General features: G+C 57.3%; 2 protein-coding genes across 2 annotated transcripts; both read left to right on the top strand.

Moving 5' to 3' along the window:
- The first annotated feature begins 6,432 nt into the window (after positions 1 to 6,432).
- On the top strand, positions 6,433 to 12,148 carry LOC135998436 (coiled-coil domain-containing protein 81-like). Its single transcript, XM_065651627.1, has 10 exons — positions 6,433 to 6,511; positions 7,247 to 7,308; positions 7,718 to 7,871; positions 8,124 to 8,380; positions 8,754 to 8,839; positions 9,267 to 9,358; positions 9,474 to 9,591; positions 9,983 to 10,106; positions 10,563 to 10,691; positions 12,095 to 12,148. Exons 1-10 carry the CDS (start codon positions 6,433 to 6,435, stop codon positions 12,146 to 12,148), a joined length of 1,155 nt encoding a protein of 384 aa, XP_065507699.1.
- A 6,287-nt stretch (positions 12,149 to 18,435) lies between these two features.
- LOC135998435 (coiled-coil domain-containing protein 81-like) lies at positions 18,436 to 24,707 on the top strand. Its single transcript, XM_065651626.1, has 10 exons — positions 18,436 to 18,514; positions 19,250 to 19,311; positions 19,721 to 19,874; positions 20,127 to 20,383; positions 20,757 to 20,842; positions 21,270 to 21,361; positions 21,477 to 21,594; positions 21,986 to 22,109; positions 22,566 to 22,694; positions 24,654 to 24,707. The coding sequence occupies exons 1-10, from the start codon at positions 18,436 to 18,438 to the stop codon at positions 24,705 to 24,707; spliced, it is 1,155 nt and encodes a 384-aa protein (XP_065507698.1).
- The last annotated feature ends 114 nt before the right edge of the window (positions 24,708 to 24,821 follow it).

Below are 24,821 nucleotides of genomic sequence, written 5' to 3'. Positions count from 1 at the left end.
GCTGAGCCTGCAGGATTTCTCTGCCTTCTCTCTGCCCGTACGATCATACACTTCTCTTTCTTCCTCCCTAGCACCAGATGCTGGTACCGCAGCAGAGGGGAACGTGCCGGGAGCAGCAGCTGTAGCAGTGGCTGTTAGCAAAGGGGCTGGGAGGCTTCTGAGCTGCCAAGATCCACCTCTAAATAGAAAATAAAGACCTCTGGGGCTCTTCTCAGATGGACTGACTGGTCTGTGACTGGGAACGGATCCGTCTAAAGGGATTATACACACCCCGTGTGTGATCCCAGAAGTGCTTGTCAGGGCGGGAGGGAACAAAGTCCACGCATTCCCCACAGCACGAACATGGCCGGCCGCACTCCTGCACACAGGCAGCATGAGACAGGAGGCTCTCACACTCCTCCCGGGAAACCAGCACAGCTGGTGCCTCCCTGAAGTGCCGGCAGGCTCATGCACGCAGCGCAGAGAACCACCAGCCAGGGCCAGAAGTGTGTGTATGATTACAGGGCTGTGACCACACTGGGAGCACGGAGGGGTGGTGGGTAGATGGCACGGCAGGAGGGCTGTGGTGGGAGGACACGGGCTCTTGAGGAAGGACCGTCTGGGAAAGCGAGGAGGTGGACTTGCCTCCTGCCCGGGGTGGGACAGGAGCCAGCTTTTGGGAGACCAGCGTGGGTGCTGTGTTATCAGGTATCTGCTAGAGGCCTCCTTTTCAGAAGGAAGATGGAGATGAGGCCTTCTTAACCAAGTGGAAGAAGCCTCTTGTTCATACGCCCCGGTTCTCCTGGAGGACCTGAGCCACCCTGTTACCTGCTGGAAGAACAATCCAGCAGGGCTCCAGCAATCTAGGACATTTCTAGAGGGCGTTTCCTGGCATGGATGATGGAGGAACCACGAAGGAGAGGTGCTCTGCTGGAAAACAAGGAAGACCTGCTTAAGGATTAGGCTTCCAGGAGAGCAGACTTCCGCCCTGCCAGGAAACCCAGTTCTGGTCCATCTTCTGGCCAGGCCCGGCCTTGAAAAGCAGCTGGTTGCAACCAGGAAACGCAACAAAGCGGGGCAAGAGTGGGGCGGAGAGGCACGGCCCTACCTCTGGCTGGGGTCGGGGACAGCGTTCCCAGAAAGAGTCATGGAACTCCCTTCCTGCAGCCTTCCCTCCATCCCTGCCTCCCACCATCCCCTGATGAGTCAGGCAGCCCCAGCTCCAGCTGTGCTCCTACAGCTCCAGCTGTGCTCCTACAGCTCCAGCTGTGCTCTGCCCCTCACCCCTGTACTTGAGGTACAACAGGTGGGGAAGCCCCGAGTGTCCCAGCGCCTTCAGCCCTTGGATGAGCAAACTTCTCTTCTCACTCCTCCTTCCTTGCTGGAAAGCCCTTCCCCATCTCTGCTCCAGGGCTGGGGTGGGGGGGGCAGAGGAATGTGGGAAGGCAGGGAAACCTGTCAGCAATTGGGCAGGACACTGCAATTCAGGTGGGGTTGGTCCTGGCTCTGCTGGGATTCCTGCCTGAGCTTTTGACAGCAGCAATAGGGACAGCCACATGTGAGCAAGTCACCCATGGTGTCTTTTCTGCCCTCAGAGCAGGGAACGTCCCGCAGCCCAATCGCTGGGTCCCAGCACCCCAAGAGCTTGGACACCCCAGACCTCCATGAACAGGGAGTGCGTGGGGACCTCTCACGTCCCACCACGGTGGGGTGGCAAAAGGAGATGGCGCAGCTTGGCCATGCCCTGGGGGACCAAGGCCGCAGGATTGGGGCTGTGCTGTCCTATGGCCCCTGGGGCATTTTGCCCCTGTGGGAGCTGGTCCTCACCTCGTGGCCAGCGTCACACATTTCCCTCCAGCTTCCCACCCGGCCCAGCCCAGAACTTGCTCCTCTCCCAGGAGCGGGCCAGGAGGGGGCTGCTTGGGGGAGGCGAGGTGTCAGGGTTATGCTTCTCTCTATTCAGAGAAGACTACGCTCTGGAAATAGCCTGTCTTCAGGTGCTCTTGTTGCTCCCACTGTCACAAGAGCCAGGAAAACTGGCTGGCAAGCAGAGCTCTGCCCCTTCGAGATGTTGCCTGCTGGAGTCTTCCCGCTCCCCAGAACTTAAATTCCTTTATTATAATTTCATGATGGGCATTGCAACCTAGACTCTGTTTCCTGATCATTTGGTTTTGGCCATCTGAGGGAAAATCCCACGCCTTCTCTCAGCCGCAGATACCAACAGGGACAGCATTGCAGGAGGACATACTACTGGAGGTGGAGATACCACTGGAGATGCGGATGCCACTGCAGATACCTTTCCAGATGGATGATCCATTCCCAATAACATTGCAGATGCAGGCGCAGTTGTAGATGCCATTGGAGATACAGATACAGCAGCAGAATATTCAATTGCAGACAGATACCATTGCAGATACCTTTACAGATGCCATTACAGATGCAGATGTCATTGCAGATGCAGAATCCGTGTACAGATGAAGATATCGTTGCAGCTTCCATTGCAGATACAAATACCATTGCAGGTGGCACTGCAGAATGAATGAGCATTGTAGACGCTGCTGCAGATACTTTGCAGTTGCACAATCCATTGGCCATAACATTGCTCATGCAGGTTCCAATGCAAACAGCATTGCAGATGCAGATGCCACTGGAGATTTGCAGACACAGATATCCTTGAAGGCGTAAATAGCTTTGAAGAAGCCAATACTATTGCAGATAAAAGACAGCACCTCAGACACCTTTGCAGATGCCATTGCAGAAGCAAATACTGCTGCAGATGCAGATGCCTTTGCAGATGCCACTTCACTTTGCTGATGCAAAGTCAGGTGCAGATACAACAGAAGAGCAGATGCCACTCCAGATGCAGGTACCACTGAAGATGCAGAGGCCACTGCAGACACTCTTAGCATTACAAATGCCCTTGCAGATGCAGATGCCATTGCAGATGCAAATACTACTCCTGATGGCCGCACAGAATGAGTAAGCATGGCAGCCACCTTTGCAGATACATTAGCAACGCAGATAGTTCCAGGTACAGTTACAGCTAACACTAGAGACACAGATGCTGGCACCATCAGAAACACAGGTTCTGGTGCCGTCAACCAGAGCAATATCGTTAGATGCTGTTGTGAGCCCAGAGCTGTCGCCTGTCCAGCACAACGTGTCCTGACAACAGTCCACATCCACAGAGGAGCACGGCAAACATAAAACTACTGCCTTGTGTTTGCTGCAAGAGGGATAATACCTTAGCAGTCCACAGGGCCAACTCATGTCCAGTTTTTCACCCACCAGTGCACCCCCAGCACTGGGGGTAGAAGGGAAGGAGAGTGGCCAGCCCCCATGGGGAGCATGACGAGGCTCTGTCCTTCCTTTTGGCCACAGGACGATGCCCTGGCCCACGCCAGGACAGGGCGTCTCTCCTCTTCAGCCCCAGCAGATGGCAAAGCTGGACGAGGGCCCCGGCTGCTGGGCTCGGCACAGGCAGTGTGGCTGGGTGCAGAGTCCTGCCTCCCGCAGGTGCCGGCCTGCCCACACCAGCGCCTTTCATCCCGCAGCTCCTCCTGCCCAGGACTGCAGCTGGCAGCAGAGACAGGTCTGCATTGTGGGGTTGGGTGAGCGCAGCAGGACGAGGCCTGTGCCACCACAGGGCCCTGTCCTGGACGGCCTGTCTGTTCCAGGAGAAGGCCTGGACACAGGCTTCTGGCATTTGACTTCATTCCTCTGCAGATGCCTGAACTAACACCCAAAAGCTACAGCACAGTAACAGGCAGCTCCAGGGGTCTGTGGCAGCACAGGGGGCAGCGGGCGCAGGGCGGCTCTGTGAGGAGAGCCGGGGGCTGCCCCTGCCCGCCCAGCCAGAGCTCGCCTGCTCCCGCCAGCCCGGCAACAGCGCTGCCATTGGCCACGGCTGAGCCAATCAGCGGAGCCAGAGGTGGCCTGTCAGTCACAGCCTGGCCCAGGGGCCTGAGGAGAAACAAGGGGGAGATGGGGTGGGGGCAGCTGGGGTGAGGGGGGCTGGGGGTCTGCTGGTGCAGGTGTCCTCCAGCACGGACAGGCCTGGGGGAACCTGGACACCCCAGCACCCACAGGCCCCGCCATGGCCCAGTTTGCCAGCCCTGGGCCTGAGTGCTCAGCCCAGGGACAGCCCCACAACCAGGGTCAGCGCGGTTCCCGCCACTGCCCCAAGAGTCGCCAGCCCCCAGTCAGCCCTGAGCCAGAGTGCAGGTATCTGAGCTGGGATGAGGTGGAAGGGGCTGGGAAACAATTCACTGAGAGGAACCGATGGAAGCAGGTACAGCGAATGTGGCATGCGGGATTAACGGACTCCAGTTTTTCATCCAGCAGTGCATCCCCAGCTTCCTGGCTGGCAGGGCAGTGTGTGAACAGAGCAGGCCTTGGTGCCGTGCAGGAAGACTTCAGCCATAGCTAAAGCAGGGGCTAAACCATATGGGCTGCCAGGAAGAAAATTAGCTCCATCCCGGCCACAACCAGAAGAGACGGTGTCTCCGTTACGGCTTGATAGCAGCTTTGTGATGCTCGTTGTTTTCTTCACGACTCTGCCTTCTGGCGTGCAGACAACGGAGGGGCTGGGGCTGGTGTTGCCCTACACAGCATCCCTGTCCTGTGCACCCCAGGACAGAGCTGGCGCGTGGGGCAGAGGTGGGGCTGAGGACCCATTAATGAGCCCCATCACTGCCTCTGTGGCTCAGAACTGGCCAGTTGGCCAGGCCCAACAGGGAAACTCTGTTCCCCCAGCTTGTTCCCCACGCTCCTGCGGCTCTCTCCCAAGGGTAAGGGCTTAGGGATGTCTTTCCCAGACGAACACACCAGGGGTGCCCGTTGTAAAAAGCTGCAGCTGCTGGGATGTGGGGTGGCTGAACAGGGCCGGGCAATCCCTCCCTGAGCATCGTGGCAGCACATGGAGACAAGCCTGTGCATGCACAGCTGCTTCTTGGTCAACCAGGGAGCAGAAGCAGAGAAGGGTGGACCTAGTTTGGGAGGCAGCACTGCGTATGGGAGCGCACAGGTGCTCAAGTCAGCTGCTGGGCAGACTGGGTGATACGGGTCTGGTCCTAAGGCTGGGCTCAGCAGGCCTGTACACTTGGCCACAAAGTTTTCCATTTCCAATTGAAATGACAATAGATGCCAACATTTAGGGCAACTGAACCTCTTGCTACTCATTTAGGTTTAGATTAGATATTAGGAAAAAATTATTCACGGAAAGGGCTGTCGGGCATTGGAACAGGCTGCCCAGGGAAGCGGTGGAGTCACCATCCCTGGAGGTGTTTAAGAGGCATTTAGCTGAGGTCCGTAGGGACATGGTTTAGTGCTAGATTTAGGTTAGCGTTGGACTCGATGGTCCTGAGGGTCTCTTCCAATCAAAACGATTCCATGATTCTATAATTCTATGATTATGCTTAAGGCTTCATGACCCATAACAGTAACTTGGAAAGACAAAAACCATAACCTTGAACATACACACCCCACACGCCTTGCTCCTTCTTCCCCTGGCTTTTATTGCTGAGCATGACATCACATGGTCTGAGACATCCTTTTGGTCACTTGGGGTCAGCTGTCCCAGCTGTGTCCCCTGCCAACTCCTTGCCCACCCCCAGCCTAGTTGCTGGTGGGTCAGTGTGAGAGGAAGAGAAGGCCTTGATGCTGTGCAAGCACTGTGGAGCGACAGCTAAAACATCGGCGTGTTATTCGGACTGTTTTGGTCACAAATTCCACACTCGGCACCACATGGGCTGCTGTGGAGAAAATGAACTCGGTCCCAGCCAAGGCCAATGCAGTAAAGCCCATCCAAATCCCACCACGAAGTAACACCCAGCAGACAGGAGTGTTTGGGCACACTGGAGGGGCTCTTGCATCTCACAGACCTTCAGTCCCGTGTCTTGCAGCTGCCCAACCACAGCAAACCCCCAAACACCACCTGCCCCAACGAGCTCTAAGTAGCAGAGACATGTCGGAGCAGGGGACAGACGGGATTTTTGGAAAAGGACTGGTGAGAGAGGGGATGACTGTTTCCCAGCTCAAGAGGGGAAATATCTCTCCCCAGTTGTGCTGTCTCCTTGCTGGTGTCATAATGCAGCCTCAAATGATGCGGGTTGATGTCACAAGGGATCCCCCACATCACAGGGAGGTCTCTCCAGCGCTGAGGCGGTGCCGGCACTTTGCAGCGAGGTCTGGGTGCTGCTGGGCACTGCTCAGGGGCTCCCCACTGCTGCCCTTCGGAGCTACTCCACAGCCAGGAGCGGGATCGGGAGGCAGCGGGGCTGCACTGCGGGACTCTTGCTGACTGGCAGGACCCTCGTTGACAGGCAGGACCCTTCCTGACAGACAGGACCCTTGCTGACAGGCAGAGCAGCAGGGGCACATTGGAGAGGAGTTTTGAGCGAGGAGCGGCAAAGAGCATCCCTTTCTCTGAGCTGAGGGCAAGCGGCAAGCACGATGGAGGGCTGCTGCACCGTGGCCGTCAGCTTGGAGCTGAGCAGCTTGTTCCCCACGCTCCGGCAGCTCTCTCCCGAGGGTAAGGGTTTTGGGAGCTCCTTCCCAGAGGGACACACCAGGACTGTCCATTGTCAAAAGCTGCGGCTGCTGGGCTGTGGGGTGGCTGAACAGGGCCGGGCCTGCCTGAGGCTCCCGCCGGGCTCAAGGGATAATGTGGCAACCAGGACTCCCGGGTCGTGGCGCTGGGCCTGCCCTGAGCTCTGAGGCTCCTGTGGGCATTGCTTGCTCCCCTCATGAGGGCAACCGTGCAGGGCCAGCTCTTCCTGGGAGCCAGTACCTCTTGGGGATCTGGCTCTGGGTTGAAAAGGGGTCCTGCGTCCTGGGGGCTGGGGTGTCCTACAGCTCTCACAGGGCTCTCACGAGCCAGCTGGAAATGGCTGTGTTGTAAACCAGCCCTTATCTTGAACCAGCCACCTTTAGGAGGGCCTCTGTTCCTTCCCATGGGATGCTCTTGTGCCGCCAGGCTGGCAGATCATGTCCTGGGCTCTGAGGTGCCTTCCCTTTCTGGGGCTTAGATGGCCACAGCCTTGGTCCTGGGCCCTTCCCACATCCCCGTATCTGCTCCAGCTCTGGCCCGGCAGCACAGTAAGGCTGGCAGTCATAAATTGGGGTGCACTCCAGCTCCGCAGCCAGGGCGGTGTTTGTTTGGGCTGTTTGTGGACACCTGCCTCTGTCACCCCCTGGGTGAGGAACATGCTGAGAGGCTGTGAGCTGGCTGGCCTGGAGCCTGACACCTCTTTCCCTTGCTTTCCAGAGGTTGTGGCTATCTGGGATGCTGTGTCTGCGTACATCCTGGGACAGCTGAAGCTGGACAAGGTGGGCTGGTGTCTTGGTCCCCCTTTACCCTGCAGAGCCTGGCCCCTGGGGAGCAATCCCTCCCCGAGCATCATGGCAGCACACGGAGACAAGCCTGTGCGCCCACAGCCGCGCCTGTGCGCCCACAGCCGCTTCTTGGTCAACCAGGAGAGGAACCAAGTCCAGATCTAGTCTGAGAAAGCATTTGGCACACGTTAGGGCTTCATGCCAAGGCTAATCCCTGGGAATCAGTCCAAGGGGTACAGCCTGTGCTGGAAATGCCTGGGATCTTCTCTAGCCAAAGCATGTTAGCAAATAACTTTGAGGAGGGGAAGAGAAGAAATGGAGAACACGAGCCTTTTCCAAAGCTTTGCCTTTTCCCATCTCTGAAGTACTCAGTCATCAGCCCTTTTGTCTTTTTCCTGGGCAGGGTGTCCTGGTCCCAGGACTCGGGACCTTCGCTATGGTCCGAGAGCAATTCCATGGCGAAGAAGAGCTGTATGTGGTTCGAAGACCCATCTTCCGTCTGGAGATTGAGAAGTCACTTCTGCAGGAGCTCGTGTTCCCCACAGTGGTTATCCCTGGTGAGAAGGCAGTGGCCACCCTCCACTCTGTCCCTTCATGTCTGGGGCTGGGTGTGTGCTCTCTGCTCTTTGGAAAGGGCTGGGAGAAGTAGAGAGTTGTCTCGAAAGGTCCAGAGATGGCTTGAGCTCCCCCCAGACAAACCACTCCCCAAAAGCTGTTTCTATAAGTGACCTTTTCTCTGGCATTTTGTTATGAATCTTAGACAGAAATTGGGCCTGCTGTGGCAGTGACGATGTTCCTTCTCCTTGCAGGCGACGTCAAGATCAATCCGCTCAACTACAAGTGGCTATCGCGAGCCACCTCCTTGCCACCACACGTGGTGGAGGACTGTGTGCAAGAGACCGTACTCTTGTACAGCTTCCAACTGAGGAACAGGCAGCACCTCGCCTTCTCCTTCAAGGACATTGGCGTTCTGTCCTGCAAAGATGATGTCCTGTGCATGCGTTTTTATTACGACTGCGTCACAGGGCTGGAGAACAAGGCCAGCCGCATTGCACTGCTTCACACTGTAAGTTCCTCAAGGTTTTGAGGGCTGCTTCACTGGTGTGGGAAGCCTATTGAAGGGTGAGCAACCCAGTCGCCGTTGGCCAGTCAAACGCCTTTCCCCATGCTTGCCCCCACTGACTTCGTTAGAAGAGAAAGTTTCTTCCCAGTTTCTGGGTCCTTGCCCTACAAAAAGCCCGTCAGTGTCATTGTGCCATCTCAGTGTTTGCTGTGCAGCTTCTGCAGAGCAGAGCAAGGGCTAATGTTCATGGAGGAGGATTTGGGAGAGAGGTTTGCGGAAGTGGCCTTCTTTTGGAGCAGGAGACAGGTCTGCTTCCTTTGGGAGCCAAGAGAAAACTGTCCTGGAAACCCTCTAAGAGCTCTGTGTCACTTTGCAGAGGCTCTGGATGCCAGCTGCAGCTGTTTGCACTGGAGCGACCACTGCCCAGGGGATGCAGGCTGCTCCTGCCCACGCGTTTCCGAGGTGAGTGCGTTTCCTCTGCAGCCCTCAGCAGAACGAGCGGGCGGCTTCCCAGCTCCTGCTCAGGAGTGGGCGTTGTTGGGGCCCGACACTCAGCATCAAGTCAGGGATCAACCCTGAAATGACTGGTCTGTGGTTAACTAATGCTGAGCTGGGGCTACACGTGTATTCTTGAGTGACTGGGCACGGTGATTGTGTGTTTTTCACACCCAGCCTGCTATCATTCCCATCAAAGAGAACCAAGGGCAAACGGACTTAAGGCTACGTTTTCTTGTGTCGGGGGCAGACTGCCGATAAAACCTGTGCATGGCCACAAAGGGAAAGGGATGCATGCTGTGGCTCCCAGGACGGGTGCGGAGGAGTAGTGTTGGGAAGCTGCAGAGGGGAGGGGTCACCCTTCTTCAAGCCTGTGTCACCATTTGCTTTCCAGGTTTCAGTTCATTGTGACCAGCAGAAGAGCAGTGGCCAGGGCTTTCTCCACCTGGCACAGCAAGGCTGCAGAAAAGCACGCGATCAGAGGAGGTAGGGGAGCGCATCCCTGCTGTCCAGGAGGGGCCCTGCCCCACGCTGCGTGACCACAGCCCGGTGAAAACGCGCTCCGCACGGGGCTGCTCTGAAGAGCTTCCTCCTTTCCCAGATGCAGAGGGGCGTCCCGGCAAGCTGCTGCAGAGCCGGGTAAAGCGTTCCCTGCCTGTGCTGCCAAACCAGGGGCCAGGAACTGGGCAGCAAGACACAGGGAAGAAGCCTTCTGCCAGGTGAGACCCTGGTGGGGAGGGATGAAAGGGAACCTTGCACCCATGTAGGAGAGACATCCCCTTTGGACTCTCCAGCTGCAGGGTTTCAGGAAGGTCCCTGACACATGCCCCACAGATTTTATGAGCTTGTTTGCCCCACCGCAAGCCCCTTTGCGGGGAAGGCAGTGGATGCTGGTGCATCCTACATCACTTGCCTTGCCTTTACAACAGACCTGAGGTGCGGTCCCTTCCCATCCATCTGATGGGGCTCAGGAAAGGCTCCCCCTTGCCATGGGAATCAGCCCCACCTCTCCCACTTCTTCTACCAGCCTGGGGAGCTGTGATATTGGGTGAAAATGGGAGACCAAACTGCCCCGTGCTCATGCTGATGCCTTCCGGTGTCTCTTTGCAGTGTGCTCCCCCCATGTCCAGGCAGTTCCAGCAGGACGAAGGAGGCAGGCAGGCAGGAGCCATCTCCTCCAGCCAGGCCTGCCACTGCACTCCCATCCTCTGAAGCCTGCAAGAGAGCGCTGCGGGTACGTGCTCTGCCTCGCTGCAACTACCGTGCTGTTTGAGACTCAGCAAAAGCTTCTTTGCGCAGACAGATATCCTGAAAGGATCCCTTGGCATGCGTTCGTTGTAATCTGTCTGCCACCTCCTTCAGATCTTCTTGACAAAAAGGAAGGTGCAGCACAGCCTGCTTGCCTGTTATTACCCCCTGGGTTCTCATGAAACTCTTCATTCTGGCCAGGGGCTATGGCAGATGGGCAAGTCCCTTCTAGGTCTTTGGCAATGCAAGTCTTTGGTCACTCAGCTGTGCCTGTCACGAGCTGAGGAGCCTGGCATGACTCCACGGCCCCTGATCTGTTAGGGGCAAAGCGCTGCTGACTGACCGGCTGAGGCACGGGGCAGCAACGCAGGGCAGACCCGAAGGAAGCCCCTCCAGGAGCCGAGACTGATCCTTCCTGCTGCTGCGTTTCCGTCCCCTCCAGGAGGTCCGGCAGCTGTCTGCAGAGTGGGAGCAAGTGAAGACGCGCTGGCAAGAGCAGCAGCAGCAAGCGAAGGCGGAATGGGCAGCGTGGGAAGCCTGGTCTGCCGGGGAGGACCGACAGCTGCCCCAGGTACGGTCAATGATTGACACCGCAGAGAGCAGCAGCGACCCTCTCTGTCAGGGCACCCAGGGCGGCAGGTCTCCGGGGGTGTGCGCAGCACTGACACCCAGCTGCAGGCCAGGGGTTTGCCTGCTCGTCCTGTGAAGGAGAGCCTGGCAGAGGCATCGGAGGGGAAAAAGCAACCGTCAGCTGTGACGGAGAGCACGCAGTGCTGAGCCTGCCAGCTCCCAGGTCCTGCTGCTGGCTCCTTTCAAGAGGTCCTCTGGGAAATGGCACCTGTTTGCCATCTGGTTTGCTGAGAGCGTCTCCTCCTTGGCAGGCACTCAGCACTGGAGGCACTTGGACTCCCCACCCTCCAGCCCAGCCCAGGAGAAAGGAGGTCAGCAAGAGGTGGAGAAAGGCTGAAAACCCTCTGCCAGCAGAGGATGTGGCAGCAGCAGCCCAGCTGGAGAGACTCCAGCCTGAGTAAGTGTGCCCCCGCTCTGGACACAGCCTGGGGCATTAGAGCAGCTGTGACCTCGCAGAGATGTCCAGAACCCCCATCCCTGTGTCCTGGGGTTGCACAGGACACCCTCTGTGTCTCCTAATATGGGCATGACATGGGTTGTCCCCACAGCTGAGGCCCAAAACCCACCACAGGGTGAAAGGGTGGGTGCGGGGGCTGGACGAGGGGAGAGGCAGAGGGGGTCTCTGTCAGAGGCTGAGGGATGACCTTTCCCTGTTGTTGCAGCCACCCTTCCCCACGAGCGGTCCAGGTCCTCAAAAGCCTGGAGCCGCATCAAGCACGGACGTTCATATTCAAGCACGTCGCTGAGATCAACAGACGGCATCAAGAGCAGCAAAGGCAGCTCCCCTGGTATCTATCTCCAAAAAGGGCTGGTGCTTTCCCCGGCTGCAAGGCCCATCCCTCCACTGAGGGCAGTCCTGGGGGAAAGAGGGGCTTTCTCTAACACCCCTCGGGAGGCAGAAGCAGATACTGGAGGCTGGTTTTGGTCTGGAGCTCCCTGACACCCAAGGGGGACTGCCCAGGCACCCAGAATCGGCTTTCCATGTGGGACATAAAAGTCCTGGCTGAAGACAGAGGGATCCCTCTGATGGCTGGCTCTCCCCTTTCCAAACGAGACAGTACATCCTTCCCTTGCATAGTCCTGCCCCAAGACTCCTTGCCCTGAGGGGGAGACACCCATACGGGACACCCAAAGTCTCAGCTCCACTTGACTCAGCCCCAGGCTCATCAGCTGCACCTGGGACCTTCTTATGGGCTTGGGCACAGGGGGCTTTTCCCACTTCACGGGCCTCTTGAGGCTTTGTTGCAAGCAGATCCCTTCACAGGAGGCCTGAGCTGAGCCTGCAGGATTTCTCTGCCTTCTCTCTGCCCGTACGATCATACACTTCTCTTTCTTCCTCCCTAGCACCAGATGCTGGTACCGCAGCAGAGGGGAACGTGCCGGGAGCAGCAGCTGTAGCAGTGGCTGTTAGCAAAGGGGCTGGGAGGCTTCTGAGCTGCCAAGATCCACCTCTAAATAGAAAATAAAGACCTCTGGGGCTCTTCTCAGATGGACTGACTGGTCTGTGACTGGGAACGGATCCGTCTAAAGGGATTATACACACCCCGTGTGTGATCCCAGAAGTGCTTGTCAGGGCGGGAGGGAACAAAGTCCACGCATTCCCCACAGCACGAACATGGCCGGCCGCACTCCTGCACACAGGCAGCATGAGACAGGAGGCTCTCACACTCCTCCCGGGAAACCAGCACAGCTGGTGCCTCCCTGAAGTGCCGGCAGGCTCATGCACGCAGCGCAGAGAACCACCAGCCAGGGCCAGAAGTGTGTGTATGATTACAGGGCTGTGACCACACTGGGAGCACGGAGGGGTGGTGGGTAGATGGCACGGCAGGAGGGCTGTGGTGGGAGGACACGGGCTCTTGAGGAAGGACCGTCTGGGAAAGCGAGGAGGTGGACTTGCCTCCTGCCCGGGGTGGGACAGGAGCCAGCTTTTGGGAGACCAGCGTGGGTGCTGTGTTATCAGGTATCTGCTAGAGGCCTCCTTTTCAGAAGGAAGATGGAGATGAGGCCTTCTTAACCAAGTGGAAGAAGCCTCTTGTTCATACGCCCCGGTTCTCCTGGAGGACCTGAGCCACCCTGTTACCTGCTGGAAGAACAATCCAGCAGGGCTCCAGCAATCTAGGACATTTCTAGAGGGCGTTTCCTGGCATGGATGATGGAGGAACCACGAAGGAGAGGTGCTCTGCTGGAAAACAAGGAAGACCTGCTTAAGGATTAGGCTTCCAGGAGAGCAGACTTCCGCCCTGCCAGGAAACCCAGTTCTGGTCCATCTTCTGGCCAGGCCCGGCCTTGAAAAGCAGCTGGTTGCAACCAGGAAACGCAACAAAGCGGGGCAAGAGTGGGGCGGAGAGGCACGGCCCTACCTCTGGCTGGGGTCGGGGACAGCGTTCCCAGAAAGAGTCATGGAACTCCCTTCCTGCAGCCTTCCCTCCATCCCTGCCTCCCACCATCCCCTGATGAGTCAGGCAGCCCCAGCTCCAGCTGTGCTCCTACAGCTCCAGCTGTGCTCTGCCCCTCACCCCTGTACTTGAGGTACAACAGGTGGGGAAGCCCCGAGTGTCCCAGCGCCTTCAGCCCTTGGATGAGCAAACTTCTCTTCTCACTCCTCCTTCCTTGCTGGAAAGCCCTTCCCCATCTCTGCTCCAGGGCTGGGGTGGGGGGGGCAGAGGAATGTGGGAAGGCAGGGAAACCTGTCAGCAATTGGGCAGGACACTGCAATTCAGGTGGGGTTGGTCCTGGCTCTGCTGGGATTCCTGCCTGAGCTTTTGACAGCAGCAATAGGGACAGCCACATGTGAGCAAGTCACCCATGGTGTCTTTTCTGCCCTCAGAGCAGGGAACGTCCCGCAGCCCAATCGCTGGGTCCCAGCACCCCAAGAGCTTGGACACCCCAGACCTCCATGAACAGGGAGTGCGTGGGGACCTCTCACGTCCCACCACGGTGGGGTGGCAAAAGGAGATGGCGCAGCTTGGCCATGCCCTGGGGGACCAAGGCCGCAGGATTGGGGCTGTGCTGTCCTATGGCCCCTGGGGCATTGTGCCCCTGTGGGAGCTGGTCCTCACCTCGTGGCCAGCGTCACACATTTCCCTCCAGCTTCCCACCCGGCCCAGCCCAGAACTTGCTCCTCTCCCAGGAGCGGGCCAGGAGGGGGCTGCTTGGGGGAGGCGAGGTGTCAGGGTTATGCTTCTCTCTATTCAGAGAAGACTACGCTCTGGAAATAGCCTGTCTTCAGGTGCTCTTGTTGCTCCCACTGTCACAAGAGCCAGGAAAACTGGCTGGCAAGCAGAGCTCTGCCCCTTCGAGATGTTGCCTGCTGGAGTCTTCCCGCTCCCCAGAACTTAAATTCCTTTATTATAATTTCATGATGGGCATTGCAACCTAGACTCTGTTTCCTGATCATTTGGTTTTGGCCATCTGAGGGAAAATCCCACGCCTTCTCTCAGCCGCAGATACCAACAGGGACAGCATTGCAGGAGGACATACTACTGGAGGTGGAGATACCACTGGAGATGCGGATGCCACTGCAGATACCTTTCCAGATGGATGATCCATTCCCAATAACATTGCAGATGCAGGCGCAGTTGTAGATGCCATTGGAGATACAGATACAGCAGCAGAATATTCAATTGCAGACAGATACCATTGCAGATACCTTTACAGATGCCATTACAGATGCAGATGTCATTGCAGATGCAGAATCCGTGTACAGATGAAGATATCGTTGCAGCTTCCATTGCAGATACAAATACCATTGCAGGTGGCACTGCAGAATGAATGAGCATTGTAGACGCTGCTGCAGATACTTTGCAGTTGCACAATCCATTGGCCATAACATTGCTCATGCAGGTTCCAATGCAAACAGCATTGCAGATGCAGATGCCACTGGAGATTTGCAGACACAGATATCCTTGAAGGCGTAAATAGCTTTGAAGAAGCCAATACTATTGCAGATAAAAGACAGCACCTCAGACACCTTTGCAGATGCCATTGCAGAAGCAAATACTGCTGCAGATGCAGATGCCTTTGCAGATGCCACTTCACTTTGCTGATGCAAAGTCAGGTGCAGATACAACAGAAGAGCAGATGCCACTCCAGATGCAGGTACCACTGAAGATGCAGAGGCCACTGCAGACACTCTTAGCATTACAAATGCCCTTGCAGATGCAGATGCCATTGCAGATGCAAATACTACTCCTGATGGCCGCACAGAATGAGTAAGCATGGCAGCCACCTTTGCAGATACATTAGCAACGCAGATAGTTCCAGGTACAGTTACAGCTAACACTAGAGACACAGATGCTGGCACCATCAGAAACACAGGTTCTGGTGCCGTCAACCAGAGCAATATCGTTAGATGCTGTTGTGAGCCCAGAGCTGTCGCCTGTCCAGCACAACGTGTCCTGACAACAGTCCACATCCACAGAGGAGCACGGCAAACATAAAACTACTGCCTTGTGTTTGCTGCAAGAGGGATAATACCTTAGCAGTCCACAGGGCCAACTCATGTCCAGTTTTTCACCCACCAGTGCACCCCCAGCACTGGGGGTAGAAGGGAAGGAGAGTGGCCAGCCCCCATGGGGAGCATGACGAGGCTCTGTCCTTCCTTTTGGCCACAGGACGATGCCCTGGCCCACGCCAGGACAGGGCGTCTCTCCTCTTCAGCCCCAGCAGATGGCAAAGCTGGACGAGGGCCCCGGCTGCTGGGCTCGGCACAGGCAGTGTGGCTGGGTGCAGAGTCCTGCCTCCCGCAGGTGCCGGCCTGCCCACACCAGCGCCTTTCATCCCGCAGCTCCTCCTGCCCAGGACTGCAGCTGGCAGCAGAGACAGGTCTGCATTGTGGGGTTGGGTGAGCGCAGCAGGACGAGGCCTGTGCCACCACAGGGCCCTGTCCTGGACGGCCTGTCTGTTCCAGGAGAAGGCCTGGACACAGGCTTCTGGCATTTGACTTCATTCCTCTGCAGATGCCTGAACTAACACCCAAAAGCTACAGCACAGTAACAGGCAGCTCCAGGGGTCTGTGGCAGCACAGGGGGCAGCGGGCGCAGGGCGGCTCTGTGAGGAGAGCCGGGGGCTGCCCCTGCCCGCCCAGCCAGAGCTCGCCTGCTCCCGCCAGCCCGGCAACAGCGCTGCCATTGGCCACGGCTGAGCCAATCAGCGGAGCCAGAGGTGGCCTGTCAGTCACAGCCTGGCCCAGGGGCCTGAGGAGAAACAAGGGGGAGATGGGGTGGGGGCAGCTGGGGTGAGGGGGGCTGGGGGTCTGCTGGTGCAGGTGTCCTCCAGCACGGACAGGCCTGGGGGAACCTGGACACCCCAGCACCCACAGGCCCCGCCATGGCCCAGTTTGCCAGCCCTGGGCCTGAGTGCTCAGCCCAGGGACAGCCCCACAACCAGGGTCAGCGCGGTTCCCGCCACTGCCCCAAGAGTCGCCAGCCCCCAGTCAGCCCTGAGCCAGAGTGCAGGTATCTGAGCTGGGATGAGGTGGAAGGGGCTGGGAAACAATTCACTGAGAGGAACCGATGGAAGCAGGTACAGCGAATGTGGCATGCGGGATTAACGGACTCCAGTTTTTCATCCAGCAGTGCATCCCCAGCTTCCTGGCTGGCAGGGCAGTGTGTGAACAGAGCAGGCCTTGGTGCCGTGCAGGAAGACTTCAGCCATAGCTAAAGCAGGGGCTAAACCATATGGGCTGCCAGGAAGAAAATTAGCTCCATCCCGGCCACAACCAGAAGAGACGGTGTCTCCGTTACGGCTTGATAGCAGCTTTGTGATGCTCGTTGTTTTCTTCACGACTCTGCCTTCTGGCGTGCAGACAACGGAGGGGCTGGGGCTGGTGTTGCCCTACACAGCATCCCTGTCCTGTGCACCCCAGGACAGAGCTGGCGCGTGGGGCAGAGGTGGGGCTGAGGACCCATTAATGAGCCCCATCACTGCCTCTGTGGCTCAGAACTGGCCAGTTGGCCAGGCCCAACAGGGAAACTCTGTTCCCCCAGCTTGTTCCCCACGCTCCTGCGGCTCTCTCCCAAGGGTAAGGGCTTAGGGATGTCTTTCCCAGACGAACACACCAGGGGTGCCCGTTGTAAAAAGCTGCAGCTGCTGGGATGTGGGGTGGCTGAACAGGGCCGGGCAATCCCTCCCTGAGCATCGTGGCAGCACATGGAGACAAGCCTGTGCATGCACAGCTGCTTCTTGGTCAACCAGGGAGCAGAAGCAGAGAAGGGTGGACCTAGTTTGGGAGGCAGCACTGCGTATGGGAGCGCACAGGTGCTCAAGTCAGCTGCTGGGCAGACTGGGTGATACGGGTCTGGTCCTAAGGCTGGGCTCAGCAGGCCTGTACACTTGGCCACAAAGTTTTCCATTTCCAATTGAAATGACAATAGATGCCAACATTTAGGGCAACTGAACCTCTTGCTACTCATTTAGGTTTAGATTAGATATTAGGAAAAAATTATTCACGGAAAGGGCTGTCGGGCATTGGAACAGGCTGCCCAGGGAAGCGGTGGAGTCACCATCCCTGGAGGTGTTTAAGAGGCATTTAGCTGAGGTCCGTAGGGACATGGTTTAGTGCTAGATTTAGGTTAGCGTTGGACTCGATGGTCCTGAGGGTCTCTTCCAATCAAAACGATTCCATGATTCTATAATTCTATGATTATGCTTAAGGCTTCATGACCCATAACAGTAACTTGGAAAGACAAAAACCATAACCTTGAACATACACACCCCACACGCCTTGCTCCTTCTTCCCCTGGCTTTTATTGCTGAGCATGACATCACATGGTCTGAGACATCCTTTTGGTCACTTGGGGTCAGCTGTCCCAGCTGTGTCCCCTGCCAACTCCTTGCCCACCCCCAGCCTAGTTGCTGGTGGGTCAGTGTGAGAGGAAGAGAAGGCCTTGATGCTGTGCAAGCACTGTGGAGCGACAGCTAAAACATCGGCGTGTTATTCGGACTGTTTTGGTCACAAATTCCACACTCGGCACCACATGGGCTGCTGTGGAGAAAATGAACTCGGTCCCAGCCAAGGCCAATGCAGTAAAGCCCATCCAAATCCCACCACGAAGTAACACCCAGCAGACAGGAGTGTTTGGGCACACTGGAGGGGCTCTTGCATCTCACAGACCTTCAGTCCCGTGTCTTGCAGCTGCCCAACCACAGCAAACCCCCAAACACCACCTGCCCCAACGAGCTCTAAGTAGCAGAGACATGTCGGAGCAGGGGACAGACGGGATTTTTGGAAAAGGACTGGTGAGAGAGGGGATGACTGTTTCCCAGCTCAAGAGGGGAAATATCTCTCCCCAGTTGTGCTGTCTCCTTGCTGGTGTCATAATGCAGCCTCAAATGATGCGGGTTGATGTCACAAGGGATCCCCCACATCACAGGGAGGTCTCTCCAGCGCTGAGGCGGTGCCGGCACTTTGCAGCGAGGTCTGGGTGCTGCTGGGCACTGCTCAGGGGCTCCCCACTGCTGCCCTTCGGAGCTACTCCACAGCCAGGAGCGGGATCGGGAGGCAGCGGGGCTGCACTGCGGGACTCTTGCTGACTGGCAGGACCCTCGTTGACAGGCAGGACCCTTCCTGACAGACAGGACCCTTGCTGACAGGCAGAGCAGCAGGGGCACATTGGAGAGGAGTTTTGAGCGAGGAGCGGCAAAGAGCATCCCTTTCTCTGAGCTGAGGGCAAGCGGCAAGCACGATGGAGGGCTGCTGCACCGTGGCCGTCAGCTTGGAGCTGAGCAGCTTGTTCCCCACGCTCCGGCAGCTCTCTCCCGAGGGTAAGGGTTTTGGGAGCTCCTTCCCAGAGGGACACACCAGGACTGTCCATTGTCAAAAGCTGCGGCTGCTGGGCTGTGGGGTGGCTGAACAGGGCCGGGCCTGCCTGAGGCTCCCGCCGGGCTCAAGGGATAATGTGGCAACCAGGACTCCCGGGTCGTGGCGCTGGGCCTGCCCTGAGCTCTGAGGCTCCTGTGGGCATTGCTTGCTCCCCTCATGAGGGCAACCGTGCAGGGCCAGCTCTTCCTGGGAGCCAGTACCTCTTGGGGATCTGGCTCTGGGTTGAAAAGGGGTCCTGCGTCCTGGGGGCTGGGGTGTCCTACAGCTCTCACAGGGCTCTCACGAGCCAGCTGGAAATGGCTGTGTTGTAAACCAGCCCTTATCTTGAACCAGCCACCTTTAGGAGGGCCTCTGTTCCTTCCCATGGGATGCTCTTGTGCCGCCAGGCTGGCAGATCATGTCCTGGGCTCTGAGGTGCCTTCCCTTTCTGGGGCTTAGATGGCCACAGCCTTGGTCCTGGGCCCTTCCCACATCCCCGTATCTGCTCCAGCTCTGGCCCGGCAGCACAGTAAGGCTGGCAGTCATAAATTGGGGTGCACTCCAGCTCCGCAGCCAGGGCGGTGTTTGTTTGGGCTGTTTGTGGACACCTGCCTCTGTCACCCCCTGGGTGAGGAACATGCTGAGAGGCTGTGAGCTGGCTGGCCTGGAGCCTGACACCTCTTTCCCTTGCTTTCCAGAGGTTGTGGCTATCTGGGATGCTGTGTCTGCGTACATCCTGGGACAGCTGAAGCTGGACAAGGTGGGCTGGTGTCTTGGTCCCCCTTTACCCTGCAGAGCCTGGCCCCTGGGGAGCAATCCCTCCCCGAGCATCATGGCAGCACACGGAGACAAGCCTGTGCGCCCACAGCCGCGCCTGTGCGCCCACAGCCGCTTCTTGGTCAACCAGGAGAGGAACCAAGTCCAGATCTAGTCTGAGAAAGCATTTGGCACACGTTAGGGCTTCATGCCAAGGCTAATCCCTGGGAATCAGTCCAAGGGGTACAGCCTGTGCTGGAAATGCCTGGGATCTTCTCTAGCCAAAGCATGTTAGCAAATAACTTTGAGGAGGGGAAGAGAAGAAATGGAGAACACGAGCCTTTTCCAAAGCTTTGCCTTTTCCCATCTCTGAAGTACTCAGTCATCAGCCCTTTTGTCTTTTTCCTGGGCAGGGTGTCCTGGTCCCAGGACTCGGGACCTTCGCTATGGTCCGAGAGCAATTCCATGGCGAAGAAGAGCTGTATGTGGTTCGAAGACCCATCTTCCGTCTGGAGATTGAGAAGTCACTTCTGCAGGAGCTCGTGTTCCCCACAGTGGTTATCCCTGGTGAGAAGGCAGTGGCCACCCTCCACTCTGTCCCTTCATGTCTGGGGCTGGGTGTGTGCTCTCTGCTCTTTGGAAAGGGCTGGGAGAAGTAGAGAGTTGTCTCGAAAGGTCCAGAGATGGCTTGAGCTCCCCCCAGACAAACCACTCCCCAAAAGCTGTTTCTATAAGTGACCTTTTCTCTGGCATTTTGTTATGAATCTTAGACAGAAATTGGGCCTGCTGTGGCAGTGACGATGTTCCTTCTCCTTGCAGGCGACGTCAAGATCAATCCGCTCAACTACAAGTGGCTATCGCGAGCCACCTCCTTGCCACCACACGTGGTGGAGGACTGTGTGCAAGAGACCGTACTCTTGTACAGCTTCCAACTGAGGAACAGGCAGCACCTCGCCTTCTCCTTCAAGGACATTGGCGTTCTGTCCTGCAAAGATGATGTCCTGTGCATGCGTTTTTATTACGACTGCGTCACAGGGCTGGAGAACAAGGCCAGCCGCATTGCACTGCTTCACACTGTAAGTTCCTCAAGGTTTTGAGGGCTGCTTCACTGGTGTGGGAAGCCTATTGAAGGGTGAGCAACCCAGTCGCCGTTGGCCAGTCAAACGCCTTTCCCCATGCTTGCCCCCACTGACTTCGTTAGAAGAGAAAGTTTCTTCCCAGTTTCTGGGTCCTTGCCCTACAAAAAGCCCGTCAGTGTCATTGTGCCATCTCAGTGTTTGCTGTGCAGCTTCTGCAGAGCAGAGCAAGGGCTAATGTTCATGGAGGAGGATTTGGGAGAGAGGTTTGCGGAAGTGGCCTTCTTTTGGAGCAGGAGACAGGTCTGCTTCCTTTGGGAGCCAAGAGAAAACTGTCCTGGAAACCCTCTAAGAGCTCTGTGTCACTTTGCAGAGGCTCTGGATGCCAGCTGCAGCTGTTTGCACTGGAGCGACCACTGCCCAGGGGATGCAGGCTGCTCCTGCCCACGCGTTTCCGAGGTGAGTGCGTTTCCTCTGCAGCCCTCAGCAGAACGAGCGGGCGGCTTCCCAGCTCCTGCTCAGGAGTGGGCGTTGTTGGGGCCCGACACTCAGCATCAAGTCAGGGATCAACCCTGAAATGACTGGTCTGTGGTTAACTAATGCTGAGCTGGGGCTACACGTGTATTCTTGAGTGACTGGGCACGGTGATTGTGTGTTTTTCACACCCAGCCTGCTATCATTCCCATCAAAGAGAACCAAGGGCAAACGGACTTAAGGCTACGTTTTCTTGTGTCGGGGGCAGACTGCCGATAAAACCTGTGCATGGCCACAAAGGGAAAGGGATGCATGCTGTGGCTCCCAGGACGGGTGCGGAGGAGTAGTGTTGGGAAGCTGCAGAGGGGAGGGGTCACCCTTCTTCAAGCCTGTGTCACCATTTGCTTTCCAGGTTTCAGTTCATTGTGACCAGCAGAAGAGCAGTGGCCAGGGCTTTCTCCACCTGGCACAGCAAGGCTGCAGAAAAGCACGCGATCAGAGGAGGTAGGGGAGCGCATCCCTGCTGTCCAGGAGGGGCCCTGCCCCACGCTGCGTGACCACAGCCCGGTGAAAACGCGCTCCGCACGGGGCTGCTCTGAAGAGCTTCCTCCTTTCCCAGATGCAGAGGGGCGTCCCGGCAAGCTGCTGCAGAGCCGGGTAAAGCGTTCCCTGCCTGTGCTGCCAAACCAGGGGCCAGGAACTGGGCAGCAAGACACAGGGAAGAAGCCTTCTGCCAGGTGAGACCCTGGTGGGGAGGGATGAAAGGGAACCTTGCACCCATGTAGGAGAGACATCCCCTTTGGACTCTCCAGCTGCAGGGTTTCAGGAAGGTCCCTGACACATGCCCCACAGATTTTATGAGCTTGTTTGCCCCACCGCAAGCCCCTTTGCGGGGAAGGCAGTGGATGCTGGTGCATCCTACATCACTTGCCTTGCCTTTACAACAGACCTGAGGTGCGGTCCCTTCCCATCCATCTGATGGGGCTCAGGAAAGGCTCCCCCTTGCCATGGGAATCAGCCCCACCTCTCCCACTTCTTCTACCAGCCTGGGGAGCTGTGATATTGGGTGAAAATGGGAGACCAAACTGCCCCGTGCTCATGCTGATGCCTTCCGGTGTCTCTTTGCAGTGTGCTCCCCCCATGTCCAGGCAGTTCCAGCAGGACGAAGGAGGCAGGCAGGCAGGAGCCATCTCCTCCAGCCAGGCCTGCCACTGCACTCCCATCCTCTGAAGCCTGCAAGAGAGCGCTGCGGGTACGTGCTCTGCCTCGCTGCAACTACCGTGCTGTTTGAGACTCAGCAAAAGCTTCTTTGCGCAGACAGATATCCTGAAAGGATCCCTTGGCATGCGTTCGTTGTAATCTGTCTGCCACCTCCTTCAGATCTTCTTGACAAAAAGGAAGGTGCAGCACAGCCTGCTTGCCTGTTATTACCCCCTGGGTTCTCATGAAACTCTTCATTCTGGCCAGGGGCTATGGCAGATGGGCAAGTCCCTTCTAGGTCTTTGGCAATGCAAGTCTTTGGTCACTCAGCTGTGCCTGTCACGAGCTGAGGAGCCTGGCATGACTCCACGGCCCCTGATCTGTTAGGGGCAAAGCGCTGCTGACTGACCGGCTGAGGCACGGGGCAGCAACGCAGGGCAGACCCGAAGGAAGCCCCTCCAGGAGCCGAGACTGATCCTTCCTGCTGCTGCGTTTCCGTCCCCTCCAGGAGGTCCGGCAGCTGTCTGCAGAGTGGGAGCAAGTGAAGACGCGCTGGCAAGAGCAGCAGCAGCAAGCGAAGGCGGAATGGGCAGCGTGGGAAGCCTGGTCTGCCGGGGAGGACCGACAGCTGCCCCAGGTACGGTCAATGATTGACACCGCAGAGAGCAGCAGCGACCCTCTCTGTCAGGGCACCCAGGGCGGCAGGTCTCCGGGGGTGTGCGCAGCACTGACACCCAGCTGCAGGCCAGGGGTTTGCCTGCTCGTCCTGTGAAGGAGAGCCTGGCAGAGGCATCGGAGGGGAAAAAGCAACCGTCAGCTGTGACGGAGAGCACGCAGTGCTGAGCCTGCCAGCTCCCAGGTCCTGCTGCTGGCTCCTTTCAAGAGGTCCTCTGGGAAATGGCACCTGTTTGCCATCTGGTTTGCTGAGAGCGTCTCCTCCTTGGCAGGCACTCAGCACTGGAGGCACTTGGACTCCCCACCCTCCAGCCCAGCCCAGGAGAAAGGAGGTCAGCAAGAGGTGGAGAAAGGCTGAAAACCCTCTGCCAGCAGAGGATGTGGCAGCAGCAGCCCAGCTGGAGAGACTCCAGCCTGAGTAAGTGTGCCCCCGCTCTGGACACAGCCTGGGGCATTAGAGCAGCTGTGACCTCGCAGAGATGTCCAGAACCCCCATCCCTGTGTCCTGGGGTTGCACAGGACACCCTCTGTGTCTCCTAATATGGGCATGACATGGGTTGTCCCCACAGCTGAGGCCCAAAACCCACCACAGGGTGAAAGGGTGGGTGCGGGGGCTGGACGAGGGGAGAGGCAGAGGGGGTCTCTGTCAGAGGCTGAGGGATGACCTTTCCCTGTTGTTGCAGCCACCCTTCCCCACGAGCGGTCCAGGTCCTCAAAAGCCTGGAGCCGCATCAAGCACGGACGTTCATATTCAAGCACGTCGCTGAGATCAACAGACGGCATCAAGAGCAGCAAAGGCAGCTCCCCTGGTATCTATCTCCAAAAAGGGCTGGTGCTTTCCCCGGCTGCAAGGCCCATCCCTCCACTGAGGGCAGTCCTGGGGGAAAGAGGGGCTTTCTCTAACACCCCTCGGGAGGCAGAAGCAGATACTGGAGGCTGGTTTTGGTCTGGAGCTCCCTGACACCCAAGGGGGACTGCCCAGGCACCCAGAATCGGCTTTCCATGTGGGACATAAAAGTCACAGAATCACAGAATCACAGAATGTTAGGGATTGGAAGGGACCTCAAAAGATCATCTAGTCCAATCCCCCTGCCAGAGCAGGAAAACTTAGGTGAGGTTACACAGGAAGGCGTCCAGGCGGGTTTTGAATGTCTCCAGAGAAGGAGAATCCACAACCCCCCTGGGCAGCCTGTTCCAGTGTTCTGTCACCCTCACTGAGAAGAAGTTTCTTCTCACATTTAAGTGGAACCTCTTGTGTTCCAGCTTGGACCCATTACCCCTTGTCTTACTGTTGGTTGTCACCGAGAAGAGCCTAGCTCCATCCTCGTGACACCCACCCTTTATATATTTATAAACATTAATGAGGTCACCCCTCAGTCTCCTCTTCTCCAAGCTAAAGAGACCCAGCTCCCTCAGCCTTTCCTCATAAGGGAGATGCTCCACTCCCTTAATCATCTTTGTGGCCCTGCGCTGGACTCTCTCCAGCAGTTCCCTGTCCTTCTTGAACTGAGGGGCCCAGAACTGGACACAATATTCCAGATGAGGTCTCACCAGGGCAGAGTAGAGGGGAAAAGTCCTGGCTGAAGACAGAGGGATCCCTCTGATGGCTGGCTCTCCCCTTTCCAAACGAGACAGTACATCCTTCCCTTGCATAGTCCTGCCCCAAGACTCCTTGCCCTGAGGGGGAGACACCCATACGGGACACCCAAAGTCTCAGCTCCACTTGACTCAGCCCCAGGCTCATCAGCTGCACCTGGGACCTTCTTATGGGCTTGGGCACAGGGGGCTTTTCCCACTTCACGGGCCTCTTGAGGCTTTGTTGCAAGCAGATCCCTTCACAGGAGGCCTGAGCTGAGCCTGCAGGATTTCTCTGCCTTCTCTCTGCCCGTACGATCATACACTTCTCTTTCTTCCTCCCTAGCACCAGATGCTGGTACCGCAGCAGAGGGGAACGTGCCGGGAGCAGCAGCTGTAGCAGTGGCTGTTAGCAAAGGGGCTGGGAGGCTTCTGAGCTGCCAAGATCCACCTCTAAATAGAAAATAAAGACCTCTGGGGCTCTTCTCAGATGGACTGACTGGTCTGTGACTGG

The sequence above is a fragment of the Caloenas nicobarica genome, chromosome 25 (genome assembly GCF_036013445.1).
Source record: "Caloenas nicobarica isolate bCalNic1 chromosome 25, bCalNic1.hap1, whole genome shotgun sequence".
Lineage (NCBI taxonomy): Eukaryota > Metazoa > Chordata > Aves > Columbiformes > Columbidae > Caloenas > Caloenas nicobarica.
Note: the sequence above shows the minus strand (reverse complement) of the source record. Positions and strands in the feature narration are given on the sequence as shown.

Bases quoted from the DNA above. Each gene is read 5' to 3' on its own strand.
- LOC135998436 (XM_065651627.1), top strand. From the start codon at position 6,433: ATGGAGGGCTGCTGCACCGTGGCCGTCAGCTTGGAGCTGAGCAGCTTG. The intron at 10,107-10,562 runs GTACGTGCTCTG...CGTCCCCTCCAG, and splicing joins CCTGCAAGAGAGCGCTGCGG to GAGGTCCGGCAGCTGTCTGC. The intron at 10,692-12,094 runs GTACGGTCAATG...CTTCCTCCCTAG, and splicing joins AGGACCGACAGCTGCCCCAG to CACCAGATGCTGGTACCGCA.
- LOC135998435 (XM_065651626.1), top strand. From the start codon at position 18,436: ATGGAGGGCTGCTGCACCGTGGCCGTCAGCTTGGAGCTGAGCAGCTTG. The intron at 19,312-19,720 runs GTGGGCTGGTGT...TTTCCTGGGCAG, and splicing joins GACAGCTGAAGCTGGACAAG to GGTGTCCTGGTCCCAGGACT. The intron at 19,875-20,126 runs GTGAGAAGGCAG...TTCTCCTTGCAG, and splicing joins CCCCACAGTGGTTATCCCTG to GCGACGTCAAGATCAATCCG.